The sequence below is a fragment of the Diceros bicornis genome, chromosome 19 (genome assembly GCF_020826845.1).
Source record: "Diceros bicornis minor isolate mBicDic1 chromosome 19, mDicBic1.mat.cur, whole genome shotgun sequence".
NCBI lineage: Eukaryota > Metazoa > Chordata > Mammalia > Perissodactyla > Rhinocerotidae > Diceros > Diceros bicornis.
In genome coordinates, this window is record NC_080758.1 from 40623649 (window position 1) to 40641737 (window position 18089).

The 18089-nt window shown below is 39.2% G+C and overlaps 1 protein-coding gene across 15 annotated transcripts in view; it reads right to left on the reverse strand.

Moving 5' to 3' along the window:
* Positions 1-18089, reverse strand: part of TASP1 (taspase 1) — a 255473-nt gene that overhangs the window by 93957 nt on the left and 143427 nt on the right. For all 15 annotated transcript variants that reach the window (XM_058563234.1, XM_058563237.1, XM_058563229.1 and 12 more), the window contains one exon: positions 1460-1570. In XM_058563234.1, coding sequence (XP_058419217.1) covers positions 1460-1570 — 111 coding nt within the window. The remainder of the gene's footprint in view (positions 1-1459; positions 1571-18089) is intronic.

Below are 18089 nucleotides of genomic sequence, written 5' to 3' on the forward strand. Positions count from 1 at the left end.
TTTGAGGAATGAGAGGAGACATGTTATGAAAGCTCTTTGGGCTTCTATAGAAAAAATACTTTTTACATTCATAAGAAATGCCCAATCTTCTATTTTACAGACTCATTGAACCTCAGGGTACAAAGGGATTTGTACTATAGCAATTCACAACAATCATTCAATACAGATCAGGCACCAATCACACTTGATGTAAGGAAATTTTTACAAAGAGTTGAACTACCACAGCTCCTGTGGATGACCTATAGTGCTTATATAAAAAGATACTTAGAGAAGAATGGATAAATACACAGTGGTGTATCCATACAATGGAATACTACACAGCAAGGAAAATGAACAAACTACTGCCACATGTAACATGGATGAATCTAACAGGCTTAATGTTGACTGAAAACATTAGACATAAATAGTACATATTCTGTGATTCCATTTACATAAAATATGAAACCAAGCAAACCTAATCATGGTGTTACAAGTCAGGATAGTGGTTAACTTTGGAGGAGGTAGAGACTCGGTGGGGTTACATGGGGGCTTTTGGAGTTGTGGTAAAGTTCTGTTTTTTATCTGGATGCTGGTTACATGGGTGGGTTCAGTTTGTAATAACTCATCAAGCAGTTGCAATTATGATTTGTGTATTTTTCTGAATGAATGTATACTTCAATTAAAAAGTCAATTAAAAAAACAACATACAAGACCCTCTGCTAGCTTATGTGACCTTTATGCAGAATTTTTTTTAATTCATTTATGAATGAATTAGAAAAAGGCACCCTTGTGGGCAGAGACAGCCCCACAAGTTTGTGCTTTGGCAAATGGAGGGCAGGCCGGCTTCCATCTCCACTGGTGCGCTCGGCTAGACACAAAACCACACATCTGGATGGACATCTGCAAATCTGAAAAACACTCATTTGACCCTTCCTCACCACAGCTTTATGAGGAGGGCAGGTCAGGCATCTTTATTTTACAGACAAGGATGTGGCATGGAAAAATAAGACTGATGCATGAAGGAGTCATAGCTAACAAGCAATGGAGCCAGGACAAACTTCTAGGCCAGTAGCTCTTCACATGGTTCTGATTCCTTTTTTGGAGGGGAACATGAAGAAGCTTCTTTCTATGTTACTGTGTATGTTGTTATAGGTCATCTCAAACGCTTTGTGGAATCAGGCAGTGGATAAATACATGGTCCAATGTTCTTAATATTGGGCATTAGTAAAGGTCCTAGGTTCTAAGCCTAGGACCTTTGAAAAATATGCTCTAAGCATATACTCAGAAATAAATATTCATCTTTTATACGTTTACCTATGTAAAAAGATCTGTATAATAGAGATGTTTAGATAGCAACACAGCATCCTGGCCCACATATAGCTTAAAATTATTGATTATAAGTATGTAAATCTTACCATGTCTTGAAAAAATGAAAGAGAAAGACCCACAGACACACACGTAATGTCTATGTCCAACTTACCTAGAAGTGTCTGCTTATTTTGGGAGGAGTCAGGTTCTGCAGAACATCTGCAGGATCGGAGAACAATGACTCCTCCAAGCACTCCATCTTCACTGGCCAGGAAAGGTGAACCTAGGCAGAAAGGACCAGTCACTTTCAATTAATTTTACTTTTTCATTTTCAATTTTCATTTGATTACTAGCACAAAAATATGGCATGAATAAGATCTTGAAAGATGCCTATTTTCTGCCAATCACACTGTGCATACCTTGTACAGGGCTTGATAGCAAAGGCAGGCTTCTGCCCAAACAGGGGCCATTTGGCAAAGACAGTGCCAGATGCTGCCAAAAAGACTTGAGTAGGGGTGGAGTGTGCATTACTGTATTCAAAATGGAATTGGAAACACCACCAGATTAAAGGACCAAAACACAAATACCGGAAAAAATGCTCAGCAACTCCCTTTGATCAGCTCTTAGAGATCACTTACCAAGCTCTTCCTGCTGTCAGGGGCACGCCACCAAAAGCTTTAATTTACTACCTTAAATTCAATTTTAAACAATAAACCACAAACTTTATTACAAACATTTAAAAATGCTCCTGATGGTTTACACAAATAAGGGTGAAACTGTATTTCTATTATGAGAATCTGGTGGTTAGAAACGACTGGGCCTCTTTGAGATCTCACACACTGAACCATTGTAAGCATTTCAAGAACACTACATTTTAAAACCCCTCATTTTTCCTCCCCAAGGACATCTTCTTCGAACATCTGGCACAGCAAGTGAGCACGTGGAGAACAAATGCAAAATTAACTCAAGCACTATCAAAGAAAGTAGTAAAGATAAAAACCAACCAAACTGGATTTGGGGGGAGCTTCTGGTGAAACTCAGTAGATTAAACACATGCATTTATCTCCACTCCTTCCTCAAATCCCAGTAAACTGAGAGGAAAGGAAGAAAAAAGGCATGGCCCAATAAGGACAGGCAGACAAGAAAAAAAATTGAACTTTTAGAAAATGGAAAGAAGATGGACAAGTAGTTCCTCACCTAGCAGACCCACGAAAGCTGAAACTTAAGCTTCCACAGGAGGGGGTCAGGGGGAAGGTTGTTTGGAGTTGGGGGGCATCTATAAGAAACCACCCAGATTTGTCATAAAACCCAAAAAGGATCAGAAACTGGAGGTTTCAAGTTCTTCTGAAGGCTGGGTGCAGGGTGGGGCTGAAATGAAGATGGTTGGTTTAGAATGTCCAAAAGGATCCTCTAGACCAGATGTCAGTAAACTATGACCTGTCTGGTCCGCAGCCTGTTTTTGTACTGTCTGTAAGCTAAGAACATTTATTTTACATTTTAAATGGTTATTAAAAAAAGAAAAAAAGAAGAAGGAAGAGGAGAAGAAGAATATGTGACAGAAGCCACAAAGTCTAAAATCTTTATTCTCCGGCCCTTTACAGAAAAAGTTTGCCAACCTCTGATCTAGACCCCAGATTCCTACCTACAGAGGAAGTTACTCCTCCTTGACCCTGAAGAAGCCAGGATACTTACTCTCTAGGGAGGCTGAACCAGAGGGACTTGAGACTTGGGGGTATCAGGCTCAGCCCAGGGCAAGAGGGAGGCTCCACACAGAGAACAGGGGCTGAAGTGAAAGTCTTTATGCTAAACAGTGAAATAACCATGGTCCCTTCACCCACAGGCTCTCAGGATGCAATAAGTTAGGCTGATATCTTCCAAGTAAGAGACTGGATAATTCCCTTCCAATGACCCAACCAGCTAAGAGTAAAGACCCACTTGAGAGACCTTCCAGATGACAAGTGTGACTCATACACAGAAGGTTTTCAGTTCAGCTTCTTGGTCCTTAACTGGTAAAAGAGTACAGACAACCTAGGATCACTAGTTATTTCAGTTAGGCCTCTAGGAAACACAGAGACCAAAATAAAGAAAAAACTTAGACAAATGCATTCAGTGGAAGTTAAAAAAAAAGAGAGAGATGGAAAATGAGGGAAAAAAATTTAAAAATCAGAAAAACAGGCCAGAAGACCCAATATCTTAATAATAGGAGCTTCAAAAAGAGAGAATAGAAGAAATAAAAGGGAGGAAATTTCAAAGAAATAATTAAAAACATTTCCAAGCACTGAAGGATGAGGGCACAGACTGAAAGGGCTCATCAACCTCCCAGCACAACTCATGAAAAAAAAGAGTGCCATGAAGACTATCACTATGAAATATCAAAATACTGAGGAAAGAGAGCAAGTTCTAAAAATTTCCAAATGGGAAAAAAAGATCACATGGAAAGCAAGGAGGTCATAATGGCATCAGATTTGTCAACAACAACACTGGAAACTTGAAGATTAGGAGGTACTGTCTTCCAAATGCTCAGGGAAAATTATTTCTAACCTAGAATTCTATACTTGGCCAAAATGTCAATCAAATGTGAAAGTAGAATAAAGCTCTATAAAGTCTCAAGACTTTACCTCCCATGTACTCTTTCTCAGTAAGCTGTAGGATGAATGTGCCTTTGCAAAACAAAGGAGGAAGGTAAATAATGAGAAAGAAAATAAGATCTGGGAATAGGGGATCCAAAATAAGAGAAAACACTGGGATTACCGGATGACACATGGCTACGTAGCAGGGGTGGAGAGCCAACAGTGGAGCAGGAAGCCAGAGGAGGCCGGAAAGGTATTTCCAAGGAGAAAAAGAATTAAACTTACAGAATACATGATGGATATGAAATTATTGCGAGGAAATGTTTCAGATTTTGAGGGAAGTTTGAGAATGAAAGAGTGATTGGTACCCCCCACCAAAAAAAACCTCCCCAAATTGTGATGCAAATATTAACTCCAGAAGACATAATTTTTAAAGAAAGGAAATAGAATCACAGTACACAGCATAGCTCAGATGTCAAAAGCTAGAGTCAAAAATATCAACTCGTGATACTGATGAACTAAAAATAGGGACATAATACATTATGAGGAGGAAAGGCCCTGTGGGTATGTGTAGGTTTGGGGTTGCAAGTATACGGGAATGAAATCCTCGCCTTCCCTAGTGTGAAGAAGATAATATCTAAATTTGATATCCAAATAATATCTAAAATTGAAAATTCAAGAAATAGTAGTATAAGCATGTTATGTTGAATTATAGCTGTAAGTTCTAAGAGAAATAGCTAAGAAGAGTTAAAAGTAGTAGCCTCAGGGGAGAGGAAACTGTGGGGGGTGGGGAACCGGGGGCATGAGGGTTGCCAGGGGACAGGGAACTACTCATCTTCATTATAAGCCTGGGGCTATTGTTTGCCATTTTAAACCATGTACATGCATTGCTTTGCAAAGAAAAACAACACAAATTTAAACTGCAGAACTAGAATAAATTTTTTAATCCTCAGCCTCTTAGAGAAGGGGGAAAGGAGACAGGAATTCACAGTCATTGAGAAACTACCCTGCAACAGGCCATGGTTCCATGCTCTCATGTTCTGTAGTTTAATTTTCAGAACGGAGGTGTTTTATTACCATTTTATAGATGAAGAACCTGAGGTTCAGAGACATTCAATGATTTGTCACAGCCGTGCCACAGTTGAGTAGGGAATGTGGCTTCTTCCCATGACTCTCTGAGTCCATGGTCCTTGCTTGCTTTGCAGCAATGCCTTTCAGGGAATGGGAAACTCTGGATAAGCTTACATTCCAACTGCCTGCTGGATAGCTCCACGCCACCAGCACTCAAACTCTTGGCACCTCTAGAATTGCTCCTCTCCCCCACCAAATCTGGGAACTTCTGCGTTCCTTAGAGCTTATCCAAGCTCAAAGCCCTCTACCTCTTCCCTCTCAAAGACAATACTTCCAACCATGTAAAATCCTGTCAGTTCTCCCTATGATTGCACTTACGCCTGCCTCCGCCCCTTCACTCCCACTGACAAGACCCTCAGTGTACTGTCATTGTTCTGGAAACACTGTAGTAGGCTCCAATTTCGCCTCCATGCTCTAGTCACTCAAATCTCTAAATTAATTAATTTAATAAATACACTCTCTGTGCCAGGACTCTTCAAGCAACTGGGGCTACTACAGTATCCTACACACCACTGGTCTATGAGTGGCCATACTGCGATGGTGGCTCACATACAAAATAGAGGAAGATTGGCAACAGACATTAGCTTAGGGCAAATCTTCCTCAGCAAAAAAAAAAAAGAGTTCTTTGTATATCCTTTCTACAAGTATCCATACTTTATACACACATCCTTTTTCAATTTTTCACTCAATGGGACCATGATACATAAACTATTCTGTATCCGGCTTTTTGAATTCAATAATTTAACTAGGAGATCCTTCCATATCAGCACACACAAATTTAGCTCATTCTTTTTAACAACAAATGTACTCTTGGACAGATATACCATCACTTCTTTAACTAGTTTCCTAGTGATGGGCATTTAGGTGGTTTCTAGTTTGTTTGTTTTTTGCCATTAGCAGTAATGCTGCAGTGAACATCTGGATACACTTACCTTTCATACATGTATGAACATATTTATAGGATACATTTCTAAATGTAGAGTCGATGACTCAATCAGCATACTCATTTAAATTTTTTGCTACAGATTCCCAAATTGCCTTCTAAAAAGATTTATACCCACAAGAAACAGTGTTTGAGAGTGCCCATTTCCCCATAACCTTAGCAAAACTAGGTATTAGCAAACTCTTTAATTATTACTAATTTGATACTACATGAAAAATAGTATCTCACTGCTGTCTTGATTTGCATTTAATTATGAATAAAGTTAAATATCTATATTTTACAAGTCAAGTGTTTTTTTATCTGTGAGTTGCCTTCATATCTGTGGTATACACAACTACCCATTAAGCATTGCTTAACCATTCTCCCTTTCTTTTGTACAAACTTCTAATTTTGTTTGGGGCAGAAATGTGCCCAGCTTCCCAAACTCATTTGTAGTTGGCAGCCCAAATGGTTGAGTTTCTAGGAGAGCTGGTTAAAGGGCAGACTGGACTAGCATGCATCTTATTGGCTGCTGCCATTTGCCTCTGATGTAGTGCCTAGAGGTGGAACAGCCATCTTGTGGCCATGAAGAATAAAGTCACCCACTAAAGACAGCCAAACAAGAAGAGAGTCTAGACCCCTGATGCACTGTGGAGCCACTGTGCCAGCTTTGGATTGCTTTCAGACTTCTTCCGTGAGAAAAGGAAAGCCCTCATTTTGTTAAGCTCCTATAGCTGGATTTCTGTCACATCAATCAAACATAATCCCAAAGTGAAAATTTCCTTCATCCATTTCTCTACTGGGCTCTTGGGTTTTTTCTTACTAATTTACTAAACTCCTTACATATTAAAGTAATAAGCCCTTGTCACATGTGTGAATATTGCCATATGCGTCATATGTGCAAATATTTTCCCCCAGTTTGTTATATATCTTTTGATTTTTTTCTATGACTTGTTTTGTAATAGAGACGTGTTTAATGCTTATGTGGTCAAATTTATCAATCTTTTTCCTTTATGGCTTCCGTGTTGGGAGTTTTACTAGAAAGGCCTTCTGTAATCCAAAATTATGAAAATAAATTGTCCATGTTTTCCATTAGTACTTTTATAATTTCACTTTTTACACTTAAAACTTCAGTCCATCTGGAATTAATTTTGGTGTAAGGACTGCAGTGGAGATGCTGCTTTATTATTATTGTTTCCTAAATGGTCAGCAAATTGCCTAACATAAATTTGTTGGAAAATTCATCTCTTACTCACTGATTTGAAATGTATTTTTATTACATATTACATTGTCATATGTATTTGTATCTATACCTAGATTACCCTGCTCCACTGACGAAACTATTCCCGTACAGATACTGAATGGCCTTAATTATTATAGCTTTACAGTATATTCTGACTGGGCCAGTTTCCTCTCATTATTCATTATTTTCACAATATTCTTTGTCACTTGCCTGTAATTTTTTCCAGATGATCTTAAAAACAGGTTTGCTTAGTACTGTTGCATCCCACTCTCACTGGAATTTTCATATGGAAATAATTTAATAAAATTAATTTTGATTTTGCTTAAGAGTCAGGCTGTCCTGATAAATTTTTCCCAGAAAGCCTGAAGATGGAGTCAGTTATATTCTTGACACCTCTGTGAAAATTAATAAACAGAAACCTCATTAAATTGGAGTCAGGAGGCCAAAAGGGGGAGCTCTCACACCTTACATCCTTAGCAGAACCCAACAGGAAGGAAGCTCAGCCAACGAGATATTGTCACAACTCAGCCAACGAAAAGCCACTACACAACAAATTCTCAATTCCTCCAATGGACTCTTTATGTACAATAGCCCTCCCAACTTCCTCTTTCCCTCTATAATAGTGTTTCTCCTCCCTTGCTGCTCAAGGACTTGTATGTGGCTTGCCATGGTTGCAGACCCCGAATTGCAATTTTTTGCTGATCCCGAATAAATCCATTTTTGCTGGAGAAATAACTGGCTTCTATTTGTTTAAGGTCAACACATCCAAATGCTGGGGCCATGTGGATTTTTTGACAAGGAAACGTGCCATGGTACTCCTAAATCAAAATTTGTCAGCACACCACTATCTAACTTAACAGGATCAAGTAAGTGCCTTTATAGAAGGTCTTCTGAATATAAACTTAGTATGAAAAAACAACAAATTATTTTTTTTTCCTCATGGTAAGTTTTTATTCTTCTGATCCATCTTATCTGATTCACTACAGGCTACAGGCACGATCCATAATATAACCAAATTAAGAAAATCATTCTCAGCAACCCTCAACCTACTCACACAAAACAGGACAAAAACAAAACCCCTCAGTTCAAAGAGAAGTTGGACAGCAAGTTGTCTGTGAAGTGAAAACACTGTGGATTGGCAAATTCTTAGGTCAACTAATCAATCTTAAGTATATGAAAGTGTTTGAAACATGAAAAAAAACTTTTCTAGGTGGATAAAGTTAGTGTTCATTGAATCCTAGATTCCATTTGTGCTAATTATCTTATGGTATTTATAACATAGTCCAAGGCATCAATGCTCATGAACAATGCCATTTGCTTCAGGAGGATTATGCTGGTATTGTTTACCTCAACTTAGTAAACAAAGTCAATCAAATCAAATAATGCAGATAAGCACCTGGGAGTGCACCAGACTGTCTCCACCAATCACTGCACAGAGGCTCTCAAAGCACATCAGACCTCTAGGAACATTATATACCCAGCTGTTGCTGCTTGTTGTTTTGAGCTGCTCGATGCTGCTCAATGAGTTGTTCCTTCTCTGAGGTGTTTCCTCACATACACCTTTTTGCCCTGTGAACAAACTTTTTTCACTTTTACTTTGTAAGGTCAGATCCTGCTCACTGTGCAGAAGTACATGATATTGAGGCTTCCCAACATGATTTTAATTCAAATTTAGAGTCAGTTTAATGTAGCAATTACTTTGTGTGCTCTCCTGAACTTTGCTTTTAAGTAAATAAATAAATTTATCTATCTTATTGTGGCAAAAATGACTTCACATAGTCTCTGGAAAGCCTGATAAAATGATGCGATATTGTGATACAATAAGAAATATATATTTTGTTCTTTGTCCATAGTTCTTGGCACACAGCTCCTAAAACCCTTGTAATTTCCTATATGAGAGCCATAGGGGCATCTTTTGTTATAATATTTAGTTTTGTTCCCAGTTCCTGAAATAGCTCCAGAGCGATAAAAGTGCAAAGAGTGTCTTTTGTTATTCATAGCAAAACTCTTTCAACTACACTTGAGTTCATGTAAAGAAAGTGACTTTTGGAAAATCTCTAGGCAATCTAAGGATGGGGAGTTGATTGCCAGGTGAATCAACCAAGTGATTATAGGGTTGGAACTTTCAGCCCCATACCTTCAACCTCAGGGCAGGGAGAGAGAGGTTAGAGGTTGAATAATCACCAATGGCCAATGATTCATCAATCATGCCTATGTAATGAAGTCTCAATAAAAACCCAAAAAGACAGGGTTTAGAGAGCTTCTGGGTTGGTGAAAACAGAAGACTGTAAGCCCAGAGAAGGCATAGAAGAGCGAGCCCCTTCCCACATACCTTGCCCCATGCATCTCTTCCATCTGGCTGTTCCTGAGTTGTATCCTCTTATGACAAACCAGTAATCTAGTAAGTAAACTGTTTTCCTGAGTTCTCTGCGCCACTCTAGCAAATTAATTGAACCCAAGGAGAGGGTCTTGAGAATCGCTGATTTATAGCCATAGGTCAGAAGCACAGATGACAACCTGGACTTGCGTCTGGCATCTGGAGTAAGGAGGGGTGCAATCTTGTGGAACTGAGCCCTTACCCTGTGGGATCTGACACTTTATCTCCAGGTAAGTAGTGTCAGAAGTGAGTTCAATTGTAGGACACTCAGCTGGTATCCAGAGAATCAGTGAATTGCTTGGTGTGGGAAAACCTCCCATACATTTGGTGACCACAAGCATCAGAAGTGAAGTACTGAGAGTAGAGGAGACACACAAGAGTGTGTTTTTCCTTAGTAAATGGTGGTTGCTGATATTGTGATTCCTGTTAAGTTTCTGGATGCTTCAATATTTTTTACATTTATTATTGTATTGAGAAGGCATACAGTTAGATAATTATAAATGCAAATTTTCTATCAGCACTTGAGCTTACAGCTCTAGGTCTAGAAACACTGCACTGTTTACATTGTGAACTTTAAATGAAGCTGTCCTGTATCCATATATAGTGAGTTAACATATCCTGAACCCATAACAAGGGGACACCCTTTACACAGAGGGCTAGACTGCAATTAGACAATGTATCAATGCAATAATATACGGGGTTTTGTATCACACTTGGATGTACTTTTCTATGTACTCCATTTTTAGTAAAGTCATTGAACTTATTAAATACCTGTTCTGTACTCAGCATTCTCCCAAGCAGTGTGGTATGCAAACAATAAAAAAAAAAATTGTTTCTGAAAAACTTATAACCCCATTGGGTGAGGCACAATTGACTTAGATAAAAGCTAGAGAACAGCATATAATAATATATATTAAATGTTTATATATACAGATTCATGTATACAAATATTTACACTATACACATACTGTAAATAAGTACATGTGTCCCACTAGAATGTATGGGCAACTAGAACGTTTTATTCACCACCCACTACCTAGAATAGTATCTGACACATGACAGGTGATCAATAAATACTTGTTACACAAATGAATGAATGGCCCAATAGTGGGTCTCATGTTAAGTGTTTTAGGACTTGAGAAGGGCATACTCACTTTATCAGGGAAAGGCCTCAGGGTGGAGGAAAGAGGGAAAACCTGCCCTTGGACAATGGGTTGAACTTGGACCAATATCATGGCACCAAGTAAGCACCAGAATGAGCAATCACAGCTTTTGATTATTTGGACAAGGTGAACCTTGAGAAAGGTCATAAAAAAGAGTGAAGAATGCTCAGAATATGGCAGGTAGTTAATATCCGCTAGATGATCTGGATCTAGAGAAAGGATAAAAGGCTGCTTGGCTGTGGATGTGTGGAGGCACGCTGTCCTCAGCGTAGGCAACACTGGGAAAAGAGACAACTGGGTCTAGACATAGGGCAGTTTTATCAAATCAAAAAATTAAGGATTAATGAGAGGAGCCAAGAAGAGAAAGGACAGGAGCAGAGTCTGGAGATCCAAGGGACAATGGTGTAGAGAATGTCTAGGACTATACAGTCAGAGAAATGACAAGAAAAGAAACAAACCAAACTGACTAAAATGAAAAGATCAAAGGGGAATAACAAGGAACCAGTGGTCCAGAACTGGTCAACTTGCTCAAATGGAAACAGCAGAGGAAGAAACAGACCTGAGGGATTTTGTGGCAAAAGAGAAAGATGAGATGACAGCTATAAGAGATAGTAATCGGTGATCAAGAAAGTCAGTAAGGTAGTATTATCTCCAAGATCTTCTGCTTCGCAAGGTGATGAAGTGGTCACATTAACCAGGGACTTAACTTTCTAACAGAATTCCAACAATATTTTTAGTTGTTTCCAAAAGTCAAGCAAGCACTGCTAGACCCGGAACTCCCACAGTAAGAGCTGTGTAAGCATTCCCTTCCCACTAAGAGTGACACATACATAAACTGGGTTAAGAAAAATAAAAAAGGCTATACTCAAAGGGGAGGGGAGACAACAAAAAGGTGACCCATCATCTATAAGAGTGTATGAATATCACTGTTACTTTTCCTTACATTTGTTCTATAACCATTTACTGAGTACCTATTAATTACATACTTGACCCCATTGCAGTTGCTGGGATTATATAGGCAAACAAGATACACTTGGTCCTAGCTCCCAGAGAGGTTACTTCTGATGAGGGAGATGGCCAAACAAGCAAATACACACACACCATTTACAATTATGACCGTTCCACTAAGAAAACAAACGAGGGGCAGGGATGGAGACTAATGGGGGTGGGCAGTACTCACTGTTGACAGGTCTTTCTGAGCAGGTGGCATTTTAATTTAGACTAAAAGATGAAGAGAAATGAACCGGGTGAAGATTGGAAAAAGGAACATTCCAGACTGAGGAAACAGCACAAGACAAGGTTCTGAAGTATGGAAAGAACCTGGGAATTTAGAAAAACAAAAAGAAGACCAAGATGGCCAGCATAATGAGCAACTTCATGCCTAATGACTAGGCATAAAGTTGAGGGGACAGGCAGGAATCACATCATCGAGGCCATGAGGTAATGTCTGCATTTTATCCTCTATACAGCAGAGGACCATCAAAGCGGTAGAGAAGAAACTGAAACAGGCTGCTATGAGGAGAATAGACAGGATTGGGGATAACTGTCAAGAGAAAAGGCAAGAAGACTTGCTGAGGATGCTTCTGTGGTAGCCCAGGTGAGAGTTCCTCAGTGAGTGTGGAGAGAGACCCCCATGTCCCCTTGATGACCTCCCTTCCCCTGGGCCCAGGGATGCGGCTAAACAGATCATATCCCTCCCCATCATGCTGAGCACATGCTGCAGCAGATGCTGCTTAGAGTAGAAGTGGGACAGGAAGAAATTGCACTGGGGACTGAAGGCAGGTGCTCCACCGGGGAGAGCATTTGGGTCACTGCTCTCCATCAGAACGCCCATGTGTCATACTGGAATGTGTGTAAGGGGTCACTGACCTCCACCCGTCATTTCAATCAGGTTGTTTACATGTCCTCTCATCATCATGTAAAACTGACTGCAGTGCCCGAGGACAGTTGTCAGAGAATACTGGGCACAGCAAGGTCTACCATTTCCTGTGAAATTCTTTCCCTAGTCCAAGGCTCCGACTTTCTTCCCTTTGTCCATCCATCAGGGCCTTGGTCATCTCTGGAACTCCCACCCTGTTCTAATGCAGCAGAGTTCTAACTTGTTACCCTTGGGGTGCCGGAGAGGATCTTTCAGCTATTTTCCCACTTGTCATTCTTTACTAAATAAAGCCCTGAACTTTTTTTTCAAGTTCGTTGTGGAATTTTAGATGCCATGTTTGATTTAATTGTGGATTTTTACAGTCTACACATGCCTAGAACTCTTGGGCTGTGGGTAATCTTTTACTATGTCTAATAAATAAAATGAAAAAAGGAACTGGAGAAGTAAACTATAAATGACTTAAAGACCGTCCGATAGACAAAAATGAGAGCCGTGAATTTTTAAATTTTTAAAAACATTTTTCGAGAGTGAGCTCTTCATGTTACAGAACAGACAGAAAGCAAAGGTAACCAAAAAATTTTAACTCTTTTCTTTCATTTATATTTGTAAAAGTATCTCTATTAGAATTCATATGGCATCAATGGCATTGAAAGACCAAATTGATTTGTCAGTCACATTTATTTTAATTTACAGAAGGATGGGCCACAGACAGCCAAACTCAAGCATCTCTAAGGAGAAATAAAATAAAATAAAATTTAAAAGCTTACAATGAGAAAAAGGCCAAAAACAAAAGTAGGTACCTAGTAGGAAAAAACGAGCAATATAACCCACAAGGAAAACTTATCTTTTTGTCCATAACATATGAGAAGAGGGATAAAAATTGAAAATGAGGTTCTGTGAGTTATATATGTTATGAAAAACCCCATGATTAAGGTAAATAAAATTTGAAAAGCAGGATGGTGTATATATAATAGGATGGCTTTAGGAAATTATCAATCAATAAATAACGCTTTATGCTCAAAAACAACTTTTATTTTATAGAATTTTTGTAAGAAAAAAATAAAACTAGAAAACCATGTTGCAGATCTACTTAAAGAGTTTAATCAATCTAAAATTAAATGAAGAAAAATGTTTTACATAATTTTTTATGTATAAATATGCATAGATAAACATATAAAACTATCACAACTTCATAAATAGCCATTAATAATCTTGGATAAAGCTAAAATGCTATTCTTAAGAAAGACCTGAATGTAAGACCTGAAACTATGAAACTTCTAGAAGAAAACATAGGCAGTACGCTCTTTGACATCGGTCTTAGCAACATATTTTCAAGCACCATGTCTGACCGGGCAAGAGAAACAACAGAAAAAATAAACAAATGGGACTACATCAAACTAAAAAGCTTCTGCACAGCAAAGGAAACCATCAACAAAATGAAAAGACAACCTAACAATTGGGAGAAGATATTTGCAAACCATATATCTGATAAGGGGTTAACATCCAAAATATATAAAGAACTCATGCATCTCAACAACAAAAAAAAACTAACAACCCAATTAAAAAATGGGCAAAAGACCTGAACAGACATTTTTCCAAAGAAGATATACAGATGACCAACAGGCACACGAAAAGATGTTCAACATCATTAACTACCAGGGAAATGCAAATCAAAACTACAATGAGATATCACCTCATGCCCATCAGAATGGCTATAATTAACAAGACAGGAAACAACAAGTGTTGGAGAGGATGTGGAGAGAAGGAAACTCTCATACACTGCTGGTAGGAGTGCAAACTGCTGCAGCCACTATGGAAAACAGTAGGGAGATTTCTCAAAAAATTAAGGATAGAACTACCATATGATCCAGCTATTCCACTGCTGGGTATTTATCCAAGGAACTTGAAAACACCAATGTGTAAAGATACATGCACCCCTGTGTTCACTGCAGCATTATTCACAATGGCCAAGACTTGGAAGCAAACTAATTGCCCATCAAGAGACGAATGGATAAAGAAGATGTGGTATATATACACATGGAATACTACTCAGCCATAAGAAACGATGAAATCCAGCCATTTGTGACAACATGGATGGACATTGAGGGTATTATGCAAAGGGAAATAAGTCAGAGGGAGAAGGTCAAATACCGTATGATCTCACTCATTAAGTAGTAGATAATAACAACAACAAACAAACATATAGAGACAGATTGGATTGGTGGTTACCAGAGGAGAAGTGGGGAGGGAGGAGGGCAAAAGAGATGATTAGGCACATGTGTGTAGTGATGGATTATAATTAGTATTTGGGTGGTGAACATGAGAACATGATGTAACCCATGCAGAAATAGAAGTATAATGATGTATACCTGAAATTTATACAATGTTATAAACCAGCGTTACTGCAATAAAAAAAAATTAAATAAAAATAAATAAATAAATAAAAGAATTTTGGGAACTCCATCTACTGATTAGCAAGTTTATCCAGATACACAGACACACACACTCACAATTTCATAAAGAAAGTTATGTTAATAAGCTGAGATATGCAGTAAAATGTCACTCTTTAAGAATTTGGGGAATTCTGCATAAGCATGGTCTATTTTGGACCTGTCTTCCAGAAGGGGATAATTACTAAAGAGCATAAAGATCCTCCCCCATCAAAATTGTCTGACAATATAGAAATCAAGTGAAGCACCACTGCGAGACTCATAAAAAATTCTAAATTTGAAGACAGGATAGAGAGATGTTTTCATTTGTACATTTTCAATTATGCATCTCCACCAAGAGAGAACTAAATATAGTCAGGTAGTGGTGGTGCATAAAACGTTAATCTAATGTGCAACCAGAAAGGTTAACATTAAAAAAAGCAATCAATCCAAAACGTTTCAGGGCCGGCCCTGTTGCTTAGCAGTTAAGTGCGCACGCTCCGATGCTGGAGGCCAGGGTTCAGATCCCGGGCGCGCACTGACGCACCGCTTCTCCAGCCATGCTGAGGCCGCGTCCCACATACAGCAACTAGAAGGATGTGCAACTATGACATACAACTATCTACTGGGGCTTTGGGGGAAATAAATAAATAAAATTAAAATAAGTCTCATTTAAAAAAAAAAAAGTTTCAAAACAGCACACATATTTCAGAGCCATTTTTAACAAGAGCAAGATCTATGCAGATAGTTGAGTGAACAATGTTGTTTTGATGGTGAACACCCTGAAGGAAACAGAGGAGTGCCAGTAATTCAGATTTTTCATTTTCATACTTAAGTTTATCCATCAATTTCTGGGCTAAAGAAAAGAAGAATCACTTACTTTCTGTACCCATCAGGCTGGGCTCTATCCCAGGACTCCTGAGCCCTGTGGCTGTTTCATGTTCACGTCAGTTAATGCCACAGCTCAGTAAAAAACAGCAGATTTGGGGACGTGTAGGTCAACTTGCCAACATACAATGTTAAGTGCTTGTGGGTTCAGAAAACTGTGCATTTTTCTTTCTATTTTAATTGTGACAAACAGTTGGCATTTCTACACTTATTAGGAGTACATAAGGTTTGAAATTTACGCTAATGTAAATGAGTTTTGTGGAAACAATAAAATATTCATGTCGTGCCTGAAGCGAGGTAGTGTCTTCCTTCCTCCTCAGGGCTGCCCACAGACCCTTAACCAGATTTGTTTCCTGTCATCAGACTTGTCCATGTGGCATTTCATCTACTGGCCCCCAGAGGTCACTCCCCATCACTCCTCAAAGATTTATAGTCCTAGATCATTGTTTCTGACATCCATCCTGCATATTCCTAGTGATTTCATGGTATGGAGATTATCCTTCCAACTTCCTGCCCTCTCAATTCCTTGATCTCTTCTCTCCCAAGAATTTTATCCTCTACTCTATGTCAGCCACTCAGTCCCCTTATCATACCCTAGTTCTTGTGACTATCAAGCAAGCATCTCACTAACCACTACCCCTAAATTTCCAGTGTGCACCCTCTAGAGCCCAGACTCCAACAATTCTTCAACCTATCCCTCACCCCCCTCAAGTCCTCACTGTGGTCCTTAAGAGGGCTAACATCCATGCTCCATCATTATAATTAATTCCCAGCAGAATCTGTCAGCTATACTGGCCTACTCTTGTCCATCATACTCCTCTGGCAAAACTCCAACCATAATTAAATCCTACTCCATGCCTGCACCCAAAAGCTAAATTTGGAGAAAATTCGTACTACCATGCTAAGCACTCTCTTTTTAAATTCATGATCACTAACCTCAATTTGGGCCCTTAACGCTGCCCAGTAATCATCATACATTTCCCAGTACTGACCTATACTTTCTCATTTCTCCTCCACTTCCCAATATCTCCTCCTCCATCCTAACTCTGCAGCTGACCTTGCTTCCCAATCCCCTGAGAAAAACAGAAGCAATCAGAGAGAAACTCCACAAGCTCCCACCACATCTTGATTCATCCACATGGACTCTTGTCTTCCTTCCAGTTACTACCGATGAACGGCTCATGTTCCTCCAAGGTCAACAGCTCTGCCCATTCACTAAGTCCATTCCCTCTCACTCACTCAAGGACCTCACAACAGTGATTCGTCCCCCACCTTTGTCCCTCCCCAAACACACACAGCATTCAAGTTTCTCTCTCCTGGATCATTCTCCTAGATCATTTGCTCTTAATTTCTCCTATACAGAAAAACAAACATATGTTTGTCTCCTATACAGACAAAAAACCCCACTTCCCTCTCCAGCTATTCCTCCTTCTCTTTTCCCTTTTAAGAAATGAAAGATTCCTTGAAAGATTCGTCTGTACTTACTATCTCCTTTTTCTCTCCTCTCATTCTCTTCCCTTACCCACTCAGATTGGGATTTTTATCCCCATCAATCCATCCAAACTCTCTTTGCAAGGTAACCCACAACCTCCATAGGGTGCTAAAGTTGAAGATCAATCCCCTGATCCTCGTCTTACTGATGATTTGGCAGCAGTGTTTGACCTGCTGGTCACTCTGCTGCTTGAAGTACTTTCTTTACTTGACTTCCAGAACTTCACAAGCTCCTAGATTTTCTCCAGGAAGAGCACCAGCTACTCCTCCTTACTCGCACTGCTGGTTCTTCTTCATCTCCTTGACTTTAATTTTGAAATGTTCAAGAGCCCTTCAACATCATCTTTTATCTACATTTATTTCTCCGTGATCTCATATAGTCCATCACTTTAAAATATCATCTGCACACTCTTAATTCTCAACTTTATTTTAGCCCAGGCCTTCCCCCTAAACTAGAGACTCTAACATGCAATTGCCTAATTAACATTTCCACTTGCACACTTAGTAAGCATCACCTGGAATTCCTGATCTTTCCCTGAGACTTAATCTTTCTTAAGGCTTCTCCACATCAGTCAACAGAAACTTCATTCTTTCAGTTGCCTAGGCCAAAACCCACGTCATCTTTTACTCTCTTTACCTCTCATCCTACGTCAATTGACTAGCAAATCATGTCAGCTCTACCTTCAAACACTAGCCAGAATCCAACCAC